Here is a 14,446-nt window from a genome sequence, read left to right as displayed (position 1 = left end):
TGGCATGTCCTGTTTTATGCCACAGAAAAAAAAACAAAACCAAACACACATACACAAGGTATATGTGTTGTTAATTCATGGATCTGTTGCTCCAAGAAGGGATCTATGTGAGTTGTCTCACTTGAGTGTGACTTACTTTAAGGAATTTTTTACACCAGCCTCATAAAGAATATATTCTCTTAAACTTAAAAATCACAGCTGATCCACGAACTAACAACACACATACCTTGTGGATGTGTGTTCAATTTTGTTTATTTAAATATATATATATATATATATATACATATATATATATATATATATATATATATATATACATACACATATATATATATATTATATATATATATATATATATATATATATACATACACATATATATATATATTATATATATATATATATATATATATACATACACATATATATATATAATATATATATACATATATATATATATATATATATATATACATACACATATATATATATATATACACACACATATATATATATATATACACACATATATATATATATATATATGGCACCTGTGTCGGTGGCACAAAAAACACCATCCGAGCGTGGCCGTTCGCCAGCCTCGTCTGGCACCTGTGTCGGTGGCACATAAAATCACCCACTACACTCTCGGAGTGGTTGGCGTTAGGAAGGGCATCCAGCTGTAGAAACACTGCCAGATCTGACTGGCCTGGTGCAGCCTTCGGGCTCCCCAGACCCCAGTTGAACCGTCCAACCCATGCTAGCATGGAAAACGGACGCTAAACAATGATGATGATGATATAAGATAGATAGATAGATAGATGTTTGTTTAAGTATCATCATCATCATTTTAACATCCAGTTTTCAATGCTTGCATGTGTCAGACAGATTTTCTACGACCAGATCTTCTTCCTCTTGCCAACCCTCACCTGTTTCCAAAGACGGTAGTATTTCTCCATGGCCAGATATGTTTTCTCAGAATATTGGAAATGAATGGTGCTACTTGTATATCAGCAACTCATTCACAACTGTGATGCCATATCAAGACAGGGAGACGCAGATATACACACACACATATAAATATATGTACATGATGGGCTTCTTTTGGTTTTCATCAACCAGATCCAGATCCACTTACAAGGCTTCAGTTGACCTGGGGCTATAGTAGAACACCCAACCTCAATGTGCCATGCACTGAAACTGAATCTCAAACCATGTGGCTGGAAAGCAAACTTCTTAATCATGCAGTCATGTCTGTACTTATAGCCACATCTGTCACATCTGGAGTCACATCTGTGCCTGTAGCCAGCATCATTTAACATCTGCCTTCCATGCTGGCATGGGTCGGACTGTTTGATAGGAGCTGGCAAGCTTGATGACTGTACCAAGCTCTACTGTTTGCTTTGGCTGGATTCCCTTCCTAACACTAACCATTTTACAGGGTACTTTTTATGTGGCCCCCCATCACCCCAACAAGGTCACCAAGTAACTTGCAACACAAGAACCCTCAACTGGGAGGTGGGGGAATAACTGAGATGCCAGCGCCGCCCCGACTGGCTTCTGTGCCGGTGGCACATAAAACGCACCATCCGAACGTGGCCGTTGCCAGCGCTGCCTTGGCTGGCTCCCGTGCTGGTGGCACGTTAAAAGCTCCAACCGATCGTGGCCGATGCCAGACCCCCCCCCTGGCACCTGTGCAGGTGGCATGTAAAAAGCACCCACTACACTCGCGGAGTGGTTGGCATTAGGAAGGGCATCTAGCTGTAGAAACTCTGCCATATCAGACTGGAGCCTGGTGCAGCCCTGGCTTCCCAGACCCCGGTCGAACCGTCCAACCCGTGCTAGCGCGGAAAACGGACGTTAAACGATGATGATGATGTGGCTTTGTGCCAGGTGATGAAAGGTTAGTATATGATAATAATAATAATGTAGCATTGCTGGTGTAAATTTCATAGTAGTTATAGAGTCCGGTGTCAGGGGTGATGAAGATGGAACATTTTGATCTTTGACAGTAAAGATGCCTGCATAGCATCCAGCAATGATTTCTGCACATTCTTTGGGATTGCCAGTAATCTGCCCTGTGTGGGGATTGCGAAGGGGACCAACTGGAGAGTGAGGTCTCTGCTTTGAGTGCACATACTTCCAGAACACTTTGCTGTGAGGGTTGGTTGCTATGCACTGTTCGAATTCAAGCGCTGCCTTTTTTGTCACCTGCTCGAGATGGTTGGCTGATCTATTGCACTTTTTCCTGTAGATCTCTGATTTGTGCAACTGTAAAAGAAGTCTTGCTGTGGCGGAGATATATTGCTATTCCATTTGAAAAAAAGAGAGAGAAAAGGAGAGAAAGACAAGATGGTGAGGATGTGTTAAGACAAACCTTTAAGTTACATGGTGTGGTAGTATATAAAGTGATAAAGAGGATTGGATAGGGTGAGTGAGCAGGTAAGTTTGCAAGAGAAGAGAGGAATGCAGTGTGTGGTGAACATGGGTGAAGGAAGAAGGGTTCTTGAGGAGAATTTTGTCAAAGACAGATGGTGTGCAAAGACACAGACGTAAATGAATGCCTTTTAGGAGCTCAGTTTTACTTGGGTGGAATGTCTACCCAAGCACAGAAAATTTCCAATCACTTCAATTCTTTGTCATCTCTTCTCGGATGTTCAGCATCTGAAGGTTATTTCTCACCACTTTGTTCCACAATTTTCCTCTTCCATGGTCTCCATCCACATTTCGCACTTCTTTAAGCAGCTGTCCTCATTGATACACATCACATGACCATACCAGTGCAGTTTTCTCGCTTCTCCACTGCTTCGGATACATTTTATGCCAATTCTTCTTTTAATACATTACATTTTCTCATATTCTTCATTTTTCCAAGCCTTTACATGTCTTCTGTATTCACAACTCACATTTCACTCAGAGACTCCCTTTATTGCCAGAAGAGGTAATAGTTCTCTGCACTTTCTCTAGCCAGTTCTTATTCTAGCAACTACTTTCAGAGCACCTTCCTCCCGGGCTAATTAGGTCACCCAGGTATCACAAGCTATCTACTACCTCTAAAGACTCCCTAAAGCATATAAGAAAACCTAGTTCTGGTGTGTTCTTAGTATTTACTCTTCTTCCACATGTGCCACATACACTATTTTCTCTTTTAGCCTCCCACTGTACCTCTAATCTGTCCATAGCTTGCACTGGTACATTGTATAGAATTTCTTCTTACACCTTTTTCTACACATCGAGCAAAACCATTTTCCTGAAAGGATTAGCAATTTGTCAGTTTTCCTACTTACTAAGACTTTGGTCTTCACTAAGTTAACTCTAAAGCCCTTTGGTTCCAGGCTCTGCTTCCACATCTGAAATTGTCTGCTTTGGCATTATTTCTTTGGATGGAATCATCAGCTTCATTTTTTTAATATTGTGAACTCTTTCAAACCAAATAATTTTTTTCTTGGTTGCTTTAGTAACTCAGTTGCTTATTATACAATTTCTAAATCAATAAATTCCACTATAGATTCAGCTTTAAGAATAAGGTCTTCAGCATAGAGAAGCTTCCGTAGGCAACCAGTCTTAAACTCTTCCATCATGACTTAGAGGACTATGATAAATATGATGGGGCTGAGAACTGAGCCCTGATGAACTCCTTACCTGCTTAAGTAAATTCATTGCTCTACTCATCTTACTGCACACCTGTACATGGCTTGGACAGCTCTCACCAACCATTCATCTATCTCTAGCTTCCATAGTAACTATGAGATGAGAGAGCAAGGGACCTTGTCAAAGACTTTCTCAAAGTTGACAAATGTCAAGTACAGAGGTTTATTTTTGGTTAAATGCTTCCCCAACAGTTGTCTTACAAAGAATGGTAGCATCAGCAGTACCTCTCTATGGCACAAAACTAAACTGCATCTCATTCAGGCTAATTCTTTCATAATTAGTTGAGCTACGATCTGTTCTGTAACTTTCCTTTGTAGCAGTTGACTATAATACTTCAATACCAGTCATTAGGTATGATACCTTCCTGGACAATCTGATTATACAGGTGATTAAGCTGTGTCCCACTCCACCAGATATTTTAAGCATCTTGGTAGTAATTCTTGATGGATCAGGGGCTTTCTTTGTCTTCATATGCTTAAATTGCTTTATCTATCATTTTGCTGTCAACTTTGATAACTGGGTCCACACTAGGAAGACTCTTCTTCCCCGAGAAGGTGCTTGACCAAAGTACTGCAACCTGAGATTGAAACCAAAATCACGTGGTTGCAAAACAAATTTCTTAAATACACAGCCATGACTTGAATTTGTTCTTTTTATTTTTAATTTATCCCAAATTTAATTCACATATCTAGTTATAAATATGTGAACTGTAACTGGAAAAAAAAAAGTAAATAAAATTACGATAAGAATGATGGAAGAATAAAAATACAACAAACAAAACTTACTTGAAAAAAATTTATTTTAAATATATATACATATATATATATATATATATATAGTGTAAACAGTATCATATAACTGATATTATTTCCAACATTTTTATCTCAAAACAGAAATACTAAATACAGAATAATAAATTTCTATCAGTCAGAATTTTAAACTGTTAACTTTATTTGTATTGCTACTATCTTGACTGTGCCCAGTCAAAGGACCCCAACTTGTAATTTGCATTAAATGTATTCATTTTAAAGTAAAGACTTTGCAATTTAAATTGAATGAAAAAAATTCATAATTTTGTTATTATTATTATTATTATTGTCATCATCACTATTTTAGATTATTTTTAATCTGACAGTATTTTGGTTAACCTTAATCTAAAATGTAAATAATCAGAACTAAAATTTTAAATAATTAAAAATTCAGAAAGACTTAAGTAATGAAAAATATAAAACTTAATCAGGTAGTTAGTGTTTTTTTGTTTTAAATTAAAATTTCATCCCCAACCAATATAAACAAGTACTTTTTAATTTTTAATTTTTTTTTTTCAATTATTTACAAAAGTCCTCCAAAAAACGGAGAAAATATTTTGTAGAATTTTTTTTTGGTTTTCTTTGGATGGAATCATCAGCTTCATCTTTTAATATTGTGAACTCTTTCAAACCAAAGAATTTTTTTCTTTGTCGCCTTAGTAACTCAGTTGCTTATCATACAATTTCTAAATCAATAAATATAGTTTTGTTTCAGATAATTGACGCCACTCAGAATGTCTTTCATATATTCTGGTACAAAATATAAATGAAACAAAAAAAAGTTTTATCCAAGTTCAAGTTTAAAAAAAAAATTCAAAAATAACAATAACTGGAAGGAATTATAACAGATTATAACCGGGAATAAAGAACAAGAGTTCCAGGTTCTTCCAGTCTTTGGAAATGCAGCAGTGCTAATGTGTCAATTAGATGTCTTTGATAAAGAATGAGTTCAATTAATAAATAAGAATTAAATTCATTTTGTATACAGATAGTGAAAGATGTATTTTACTCTCTAGGTGAAAGAGTTTCTTGGCAATAATTCAAACAGAGTGTGTGTGTGTGTTATGTCGTGCGTTCTGGAATTATCGTTTGTGTGTAAATGTGATGGAAAGTGAAAGAATTTCTTAAATGAAAAAAAATTGCACCCATATCAAAGGATAATTGCTTCTGGTTTAGGCACAAGGCCAACAATTTTAAAAGGAGTGAGTTGGTCAAATATATATATTGACCTCAGTATATTACTGGTTTTATCAGTACTTTATCAACTCCAAAAGGATGAAAGGCAAAGTTTACCATGGCGAAATTTGAACTCAGAATATAAAGAGTGGGACAAATATCACAAATCATTTTTTGTTTTCTGTTGCTCTAATGATTTTGCGAGTTCACTGCCCTCATCCATATTAAAGGATAACAAGAAATATTTCATATTAAAAGTAACAAACATATTGCAGATTTTCTTTAATATTCAGAAGAAAACATTTCCTTCACAAGTTTTTTTCTTTTTTTTTACTTTAATGATTAGAATTTTGAAAAGGTAGTCTTTTTCTTAAATATTTATCTCATGAATATAATGGAATTGGTTTTAAAAAAAAAGCTCATAAAAATGGCATCAACAAAGAACTAGTCACTGAAGTAACAGTTCTTACTACCAACTTTGATAAATTGAAAGAATTTATTCTTAAATTCTCATGAAGTTGGAGGGGATGGTTAACTGAAGAAGAAAAAAAATAAAATTAAAAAATGCTCCAGCATTGCCACAGCCATAGGGCTGAAATGTATAAAAGAATAAAAGGTATAAAAGCTGAAGTTCAGAAAATAAGCAATTTAACAATCAGCAGTTAAAATCCATATCTAATGGTCAATTGTTAAATCCATATCTAATGGTCAATTGTTGACCTTTAAAATTGTAGCTACATCACAGCAGACCTAGATGTTTTTAACGTCTTTCTTTGAGTTCCCAAAATTTGTTTATAATATTCCTTATGCACCTTTTTATGGTCATTAGAAGAGAAGAAATGCAAATACAAGATTCTAAAGAAAGATTTACGGTTATAATTTTGAATATTCAACACTGTTTTTTAACTTATTTAAACATGTGTGCAGCTAATCATTGATTTTTCAAAAATAAGATTACACTCTTTTCTAGAGCTTATTTTATGTTGAAATTAAATTAATTTTAAATGCTAGTGACTCAAACGATAAATAAATAAATAAAGTTCTGGTCAACTTTATAGGGTTACATTACAATAAATTATGTAATTACTAAAATTTTCAGCCTAATATATGAAGTTAAATTTAAAATTTAAATCCTTTTACACCATCTTTAACTCTCTCCTGAAATTATATAAATTTATAATTATAATTTCTCAAAATTGGAGCTGTCTTATTTGTTATAATTATTTCGTATTTAAAGTTAAAATAAAGTAAAAAAAAAAAAAAATGTCAAAAACAGAATTGAAAAAATTACACAAAATGATGTTACAGGCCACTTACTCCAGTGACATAAATTTTAGTTTCGAATTTTGGTACAAGGCCTGTAATTTTGGGGGAAGGGGTAAGTTGATGACATCAACCCCAGTGTTCAACTGGTACTTATTTTATCGACCCCGAAAGGATGAAAGGTAAAGTCGACCTCAGTAGAATTTGAACTCAGAACGTGAAGCTGGATGAACTGCCGCTAAGCATTTTGCCCGACATGCTAACAACTCTGCCAGTTCACTGCTTTGGGGTAACATAAATATTTTATAGGTGCATTAGTCATGATGGTCACAATTTTTGTAGAAGCACTAGAATGCAATCGGTAATAATAACATGATATCAAATTCTTACATAGTTAAATGAAAGAAATAAAAATTTATGATGTTTAACCTTCTCCCAACTGATACACAGAAACAGTCAGTCTATCTAAAACATGAGCAATGTTTTAGTAAATAAAATCATTATTTACTCTCGAGTCCTTCCAGATATTTACATCAAAGCCTTTACTAATTCTGCTTTTGTCTTTTCCAAACATTCCTCAAGATCTTTGACTTTCAGCTTCAGATTTTCATTTATCATCCCAAGTTCTTCCAGTTCCACCAAATCATTTTGATTCTTTTTCTTACGATTCTCTCTCGATTTGCGTGATGCTATATTATTTCGTCTTCTCCTCTCATTATATTTCTCAATTGCAGACATTTCACCAGCCGTGAGAGATGATGTTGTCATTTGTCTATTGCTTACAGATGTCTGGGCTGTATCGGAGATTTCACCTGCTAGACGAAGCTTTTTACTAGTACTACATTCGTGGTCTTCAACAGGTGTTGTTGTGGATGATGATGATGATGATGATGACGATATACCTACTACATGACTGTTATTCAGTAATAATGCATGAGGCTGAGTGTAGCTCTGCCTCTTAAATGTAACTTTATTCTCAGGCATCTGATTCAGGCATACTTTTTGTGAGTTTTGATGGGTTGAGGTAATTTGCTTCTTACCTTGTTCAGGAAAAACCTCAAGAATTTCATTTGTTGCAGGATAAGTCTTTGAATTCTGATCTATCGCAGGGCAAGTCTCTATATTCTGATTTAGCTCTGTATAAAGACTTGGTTTCTCATCTACTGTTGGGTCAATTTTCAGCTTTTCTTCTGCATCAGGGAAAGCAATATAACCATCAAGTGGCTCAGAGTAAATTTCTAGGAGAGGGTCAATTTCAGACATATCACTCAGTTTCTGGTCTGTCATTGGTAAATTATTCGGCTTCTGGTCTGTCTCCTGGTAAAACTCCACCTTTTGATCATCTAGAGGTGACAAAATTTCCAGCATCTTATCTAATTCAGAGTAATGCTCGTACAGCGGCTCTGATTCCAAGAGAGATTTTTGCGAATCAAGTAGGAGATCCGAATCAAAAGAAGTTTCTGTAGAACCTACACCTTGTGTAATATTCTCATCCAAATACTTTTGGGAGGAATCCTACAAAAAAATATAAAAAAGACAATATTTTGATTGATATTAAAGAATGATAAAGATGTCCTTAAAAATTATAAAAAATAAAATAAGGAATGTTATTTTCATTATAACTGATTCATCCAAAAAAATACATACCAACAAGACACAGACTTTGCATACTGCATCACATGATAATACTCTAGGAAGGTAGCACCTTCGAGTAACAACTGATACAAAATAGTGGAGACTCTTTTGTCTGGTTACATTGGACAAGTTCTCTAGAGTCAGTGCACAAAATACATGCTGTGAAATGGTTGTTGAGTGGAAGGGCTTCTGGTCCCAGAAACCATGACAACATTCAAATAAGACATGCACTCCACAAATTGCATTGCAGGTTACCTAAATGAGAGGGCAGTAGCTTAAAATAAGGGCTGCAAACGAAGGCTCTAGTTCAGTTACAAGAATAACAGGTAATCAGGGATACATCATCATCATTATCATCATTTAGCATCCGCTTTCCATGCTAGCATGGGTTGGACGGTTCAACTGGGGTCTGTGAAGCCAGAAGGCTGCATCAGGCCCAGTCTGATCTGGCAGTGTTTCTACGGCTGGATGCCCTATAAGAAATATGCAACAACAAAGTTGGCCAGTTTCTCTACTGATGTGTGTGTTGGATGGCATGGAAAATATCAGGCTATGATGATGCCATGTCAGTTTGGAAAAATGGAAAGCTGATGATGACGTCACAGATAGAGTGGAAAATATATCTAGTGCCACAGTCAGGTAACTGAAATCAGTAAGAGTAAAAATATAATAGTATTTGACACTCACAAGTTTGTTCATAAAAAACCACTTGTAAAATACTATAGATGTGCACACATAGCATTACGTGACTTTGCAATCACAGCAATGAACAAGTCTTCTGTTATAGAAAATCGTCAAAGCTATTTCCTCATGTCTATTTATAACCTATTCAATGAAATTAGGTCACAAAGAATACAAACTAAACAAAAGGTACAAAAAATGTGTTTGCTTATTTCTCAAAGCTGAATATTCCATACGTTGACTCAAGGCCACAAGTTCTAATAGGAGAGTGGAGAGGATTAAACCAATCCCCGGCAGTTGACTGGTACTCATTGTCTCAAGCTCAGAGTAATGAGAAGTAAAGTAAAACCCAGGCAAGATTTGATCTCAGAGGGTCAGGGATATTAAATACCATATGTTTTTAAGGTGCACATTCTCTAACCAACAAAAAAATTCTGCTTCTACATCATAAGAAAAACTTTGATCAAAATATTAGAAACTTCACCTCACAACAGTATAAAACCTGAAGTAATTTTACTTATCTACCAATAAATGCAATTTTTGCCAAAACAGGTTTTCATTAGTTTTTTTTGGATTCTGTTTCTTTAACTGTAAAACAAGATACCTTTTCTACTCAATAATAACTTTGCCTTAGAAGAATGGTGAATGGTAAAGTAAGAAAGGAATCAGATAAAATACTTTGTGTTCACCTTAAAATCCAATATCCTAGATCTATCTTTTATTGTTAACAACTTATTTTATATTTCGTTTTTGGATTTGGTTTGCAAGATTCTTTATATGAGTTCGTGTGTTGAAGCATATTCTATTGTGTCTGGGGAGAGTCATTTTCTTTTAGTGCCTTATTATGTAACACACTCACCAGACACAATAGAATTATTTTATATAACTATTTTTAAAAATTATTTCACCTTTTAGTTAAGGAAGTTGTGACTGATGATCTCTTGTCAATACTTTTAAAAATTATTTTATCCTTTAGTTGCGGAGGCTCAAACATATATATTCTCTCAACTGTAGTCTAGGCACTCACCATAATACTTTTTTTTAATATGAGCAAACTGTCAGCATTCACCAGCCATATCAACAGAAAATATATTGAGCCAATGAGGATGGTTGATTGGAAGACTCGTTAGCACCGCAGATAAAATGGCTTGCAGTATTTGTTCTGTCTCTTTACATTTTGAGTTCAAATTATGCGAAGGATAAATTTGCCTCTAATGTCTTGTAGGGCCAGTAAACTAGAGTACTCTTTTAGTATCAGAGTCAATTTGACCCACTGCTGACCAGTGCCTGATACAAGGGGCTAGCATAGTGCAGTAGAGCTCAAATCCCTGCCCAACCATGGGGCTCTGGTGTTGACATGAAATGACACACCAGTTGAAGTTGATTGCTTTCACAACAATATTACCTATATGTAACATTCTATATTACAGCCCAACACACACATCCAGAGATAATTAAAAAGAAAAGCACCTGAGCACTGTGTGCAATAATCTCATAATACATATAACACAGTAGATTTATGCAGTTCTCACTATTCTAGAAATAAGAACAAAATTTCACCCAAATCATGGCATTTTGCTTAAAAAGAAGGAAGCATAATGTAATGATGAAAGACACTTCAGCCACAACCATTCCATATTTTTTGCTTTTTCGCAGTTAATGTGTATCTGAGGCTATGCTATCCAATGTGTTTCCCTTTTTTGTCTCTGACAGTAGGCTGTGTTTTAAGGGATGTTTATCAGCTGGTCCTGATGATGATAACTGGTATTTTTATAAAAGTAAATGAAACTTTTTTGTATGATTTTCTAACACAGATTTAAAAATGATCTTTAATTTTGCAAATGAACAACAAATTGCTTCTCATAATTACAAGAAACTTCTTATCAACTCCAAACGATTACCAAATCACTAACATATATGTAATCTCCCCCAACATGAAGGGTTTAAATAAATTTTTCTCACTTACTGCATCCAGTGGTAGAAGGAGGTTGGATATGTCATTTGAAAGTAACAAACTGTCCAGGTCTGAAGGGAATTGTTCCGTTAAGAGATTCTCTTCAACATCAAAAGATCTGAGTTTCGTATTTGGGCTTGAGCCTGGTGAGGGAAAAAAACACATAAAACATGAACAAAAATAGGCACAGGCTTGGGTGTGTGATTATCAAGCTTTCTTTCTAAGCATGGAATTGATACCAGTTCTAAGCACTTTATGCAAGTGTCTTCAACTACAGATTCATGTAGACCAATATTTTGTGGATGGAATTTGGAGACGGAAAATATGCTGAGGTTTGTCGTGTGTGTGTGTGTGAGTGAGAGGGCATGTATGCTTATGCTTACAACCACATCCCATATCTTAGCAGTTTACTCATTTTACTCTTTTACTTGTTTCAGTTGTTTGACTGCGGTCATGTTGGAGCACCGCCTTTTAGTCAAACAAATCAACCCCAGGACTTATTCTTTGTAAGCCTAGTACTTATTCTATCGGTCTCTTTTGCTGAACCACTATATTGTGGGGATGTAAACACACCAACATCGGTTGTCAAGCGATGGTTGAGGGACAAACACAGACACACAAACATATCACACATACATACATACATATATATATATATATATATATACGACAGGCTTCTTTCAGTTTCCGTCTACCAAATCCACTCACAAGGCTTTGGTCAGCTCAAGGCTATAGTAGAAGACAGTTGCCCAAGGTGTCATGCAGTGGGAACGAACCTGGAACCATTTGATTGGGAAGCAAGTTACTTACCACACATATATTTTAATAAACTAAGTATAAGACTGAAATAAGAACTGAGGTTGATCTGACCAACTAAACTCTTGATGATGGTGATCCAATTTGACTGCAGTCCAATCAGTGCCACATTTAAGCATGGGTATAAAGCATTGCAGGGCATCCCATGCCCAAGTGTAAATTTATTGAAGATATCACTAGGGATCTCACAGTTGTGAGTCCAATGATTGGAACTAGTAACAGAATAAAATCATCATCATCATCATCATCGTTTAACGTCCGTTTTCCATGCTAGCATGGGTTGGACGGTTTAACCGGGGTCTGGTAAGCCATGGAGGCTGCACCAGGCTCTAGTCTGATTTGGCAGTGTTTCTACAGCTGGATGCCCTTCCTAATGTGTAGTGGGTGTTTTTTACGTGCCACCGGCAGAGGGGCCAGAGCAGGCTGGCAAACGGCCACAATCGGTTGGTGCTTTTACGTGTCACCAACACGGACGCCAGTCAGGCGGCACTGGCTTTATAAATTGTATAAAACGGCTTTATAAATTGTAGCAATTAATCAATCAATTTGTCTGTCAACAATATGTTAAAAAAAAAAAAAAAGTAACTCCAAACGAGAGGAGTCGATCATCTCAAGCAATTTCGATAGGTTACACTTACCTCTGTTAAATAGGCCATTCATCTTCGATACCGTACGTGGTTAAATAAGATGTGTCAATCACTGGGGTTTTGGCTGTTGGGGAGGTATCAAATATCTGGAATATATCATCAACAACGTCAGTTTGAAGATCCGTGGATTGGTCTTGGCATTCAAGATGAGTATTGTCTTGTGACTGCATGATTAAATCGGTAAATGGTTCCGTCTCGTCAATAACAAAAGTATTACTTGCAGCTATTTTGCTTCCTTCTTGTTTCACTTTTGTTCCTTTGTACCTGAAGGGGTCGTTCAGACTGTTGTATCTGGTGACTAACTGATGTTAGCTAACCTGATCCAAACAGACAGCCAACTGTTGCCCTAAACAACAAGGCTTAGACACAAGTGCCCAGTGCAACACTTGTCTTCCCCTGCCCTGAAGAGAAAAAAATAAATTAATTAAATTAAAATTTACAACAGTGCTAAAAATTTTTTTTGTTTTCTTTTTATTTTGACAAAGCATAAAGTCATCATAACGAAAGGGAAGTTGTGATATTCATACACCTAATACACCATTTTCCTTTCCCATAAAAACCAAATCAATTTGTCAGCCTATGATTAAACAAACCTCATATCAAAGGCACAAAGGTAATTACTTTTTTAAATCATAGCTTATTAAACCAATATAAGTTCATCTGTTTTTTTCATGCTGGTATGATTTGGACAAGTCTTCTAGTATCTTGTCACTACTAACCATCCTTCGGTATACGGTATGCGAGCAGATGGCTTCCAGAGGAGAATTACCTCGTTTTCAGCTCTACAACAATGTCCAGCAAACTGGACTCTTCTACCTTTCACAAGAGATGATACAAGTGGTAATTTCCCATATATTTGTACTTTGGTTGGATGACGCTTCCACGAGAGATTTTGAGCTCTCATAAGGAGGCGAGTGTAAGTTCCATCCGACCGCCTCTCAAGCTTCTTTGATAATTCTCCTACCCTAATGTAATCTCCAGGGATACAGGCATCTAGCAACAGGACCTCCGTAATGCTATGATGGCCCGTGAAGTCTGGTGTAACATAGTAAATTCCATTGTCTCGACCACGGTCGAACAATGATGATGATGATATGGTATGCACATCAACAGAGAAATACCAGCCAATTCTATCCTGATTTTCATTGTTATTTTTCACATGGTTTTAGTTTGAATAACCCTCTTAACACTAATCGCTCTATATCATGGACTGGGTGCATTTTATCATGCTATCAGACCGAGATAGATGTGCAGTGTTTTTTTGGGGGGGAGGGGGGCAAGACTAAAAAGTTGCTGCTGTCCTGTATTGCTTCTATTTGTTTCAATGATATTACCAATAATTATTTGATTGGCACTGATCCTATCTCTTATCCAAAATTGCTGCTGAACCAAGAAAACAATTTGCCAAGAGCTTAACTGCTCGTTACTCAGTTCAATGAGAGAGCTTCCATGCAGAAATAACAGCCAAGTTCCCTCAAATCACACCATACCATCTTAAAAAAAGTATGCTGGATAATGTAGTCCTGTGTTCCCAGCACAAACCAAAAAGATGAGATGGTCACAACTGGAAAGGCTTTCATCATAGATCTACTTGAGATCAAGATTGACCTAGAGATAGAGTGAAGCCAACAAAGAAACTACTTTGTGGTTACTTCACTTGCTAGAAATAACAGTTGAATTCGCTCAATCACATCTTACCACTTTAAATAAAGAACACGTTTGACAATGTAGTGCATGGTATATATAAAAAGGCACGATGGTCATGGCTGGAATGCATTTGATTCATAGATCTGCAACACCAGAAGTGTCAAGAT

The 14,446-nt window shown here is 36.0% G+C and overlaps 1 protein-coding gene across 2 annotated transcripts; it reads right to left on the bottom strand.

Annotated features, from left to right (window-relative positions):
- Nucleotides 1-4,954: 4,954 nt before the first annotated feature.
- LOC115212945 lies at nt 4,955-13,065 on the bottom strand. 2 transcript variants are annotated; one of them, XM_036503602.1, is made up of 4 exons: nt 12,624-13,065; nt 11,182-11,312; nt 8,215-8,414; nt 4,955-8,184 (listed from the first exon to the last, which is right to left on the bottom strand). In XM_036503602.1, exons 1-4 carry the CDS (start codon nt 12,643-12,645, stop codon nt 7,428-7,430), a joined length of 1,110 nt encoding a protein of 369 aa, XP_036359495.1. In that variant the 5' UTR covers nt 12,646-13,065; the 3' UTR covers nt 4,955-7,427. The 2 variants fall into 2 exon arrangements, with proteins under 2 accessions (XP_036359495.1, XP_029637651.1); XM_029781791.2 differs by having other exon boundaries at nt 4,955-8,414.
- Nucleotides 13,066-14,446: the final 1,381 nt, after the last annotated feature.

This window comes from Octopus sinensis, linkage group LG6, assembly GCF_006345805.1.
Source record: "Octopus sinensis linkage group LG6, ASM634580v1, whole genome shotgun sequence".
Taxonomy (NCBI): Eukaryota; Metazoa; Mollusca; class Cephalopoda; order Octopoda; family Octopodidae; genus Octopus; species Octopus sinensis.
The sequence above is the reverse complement of the archived record's forward strand: the minus strand, read 5'-3'. Positions and strand labels throughout refer to the sequence as shown.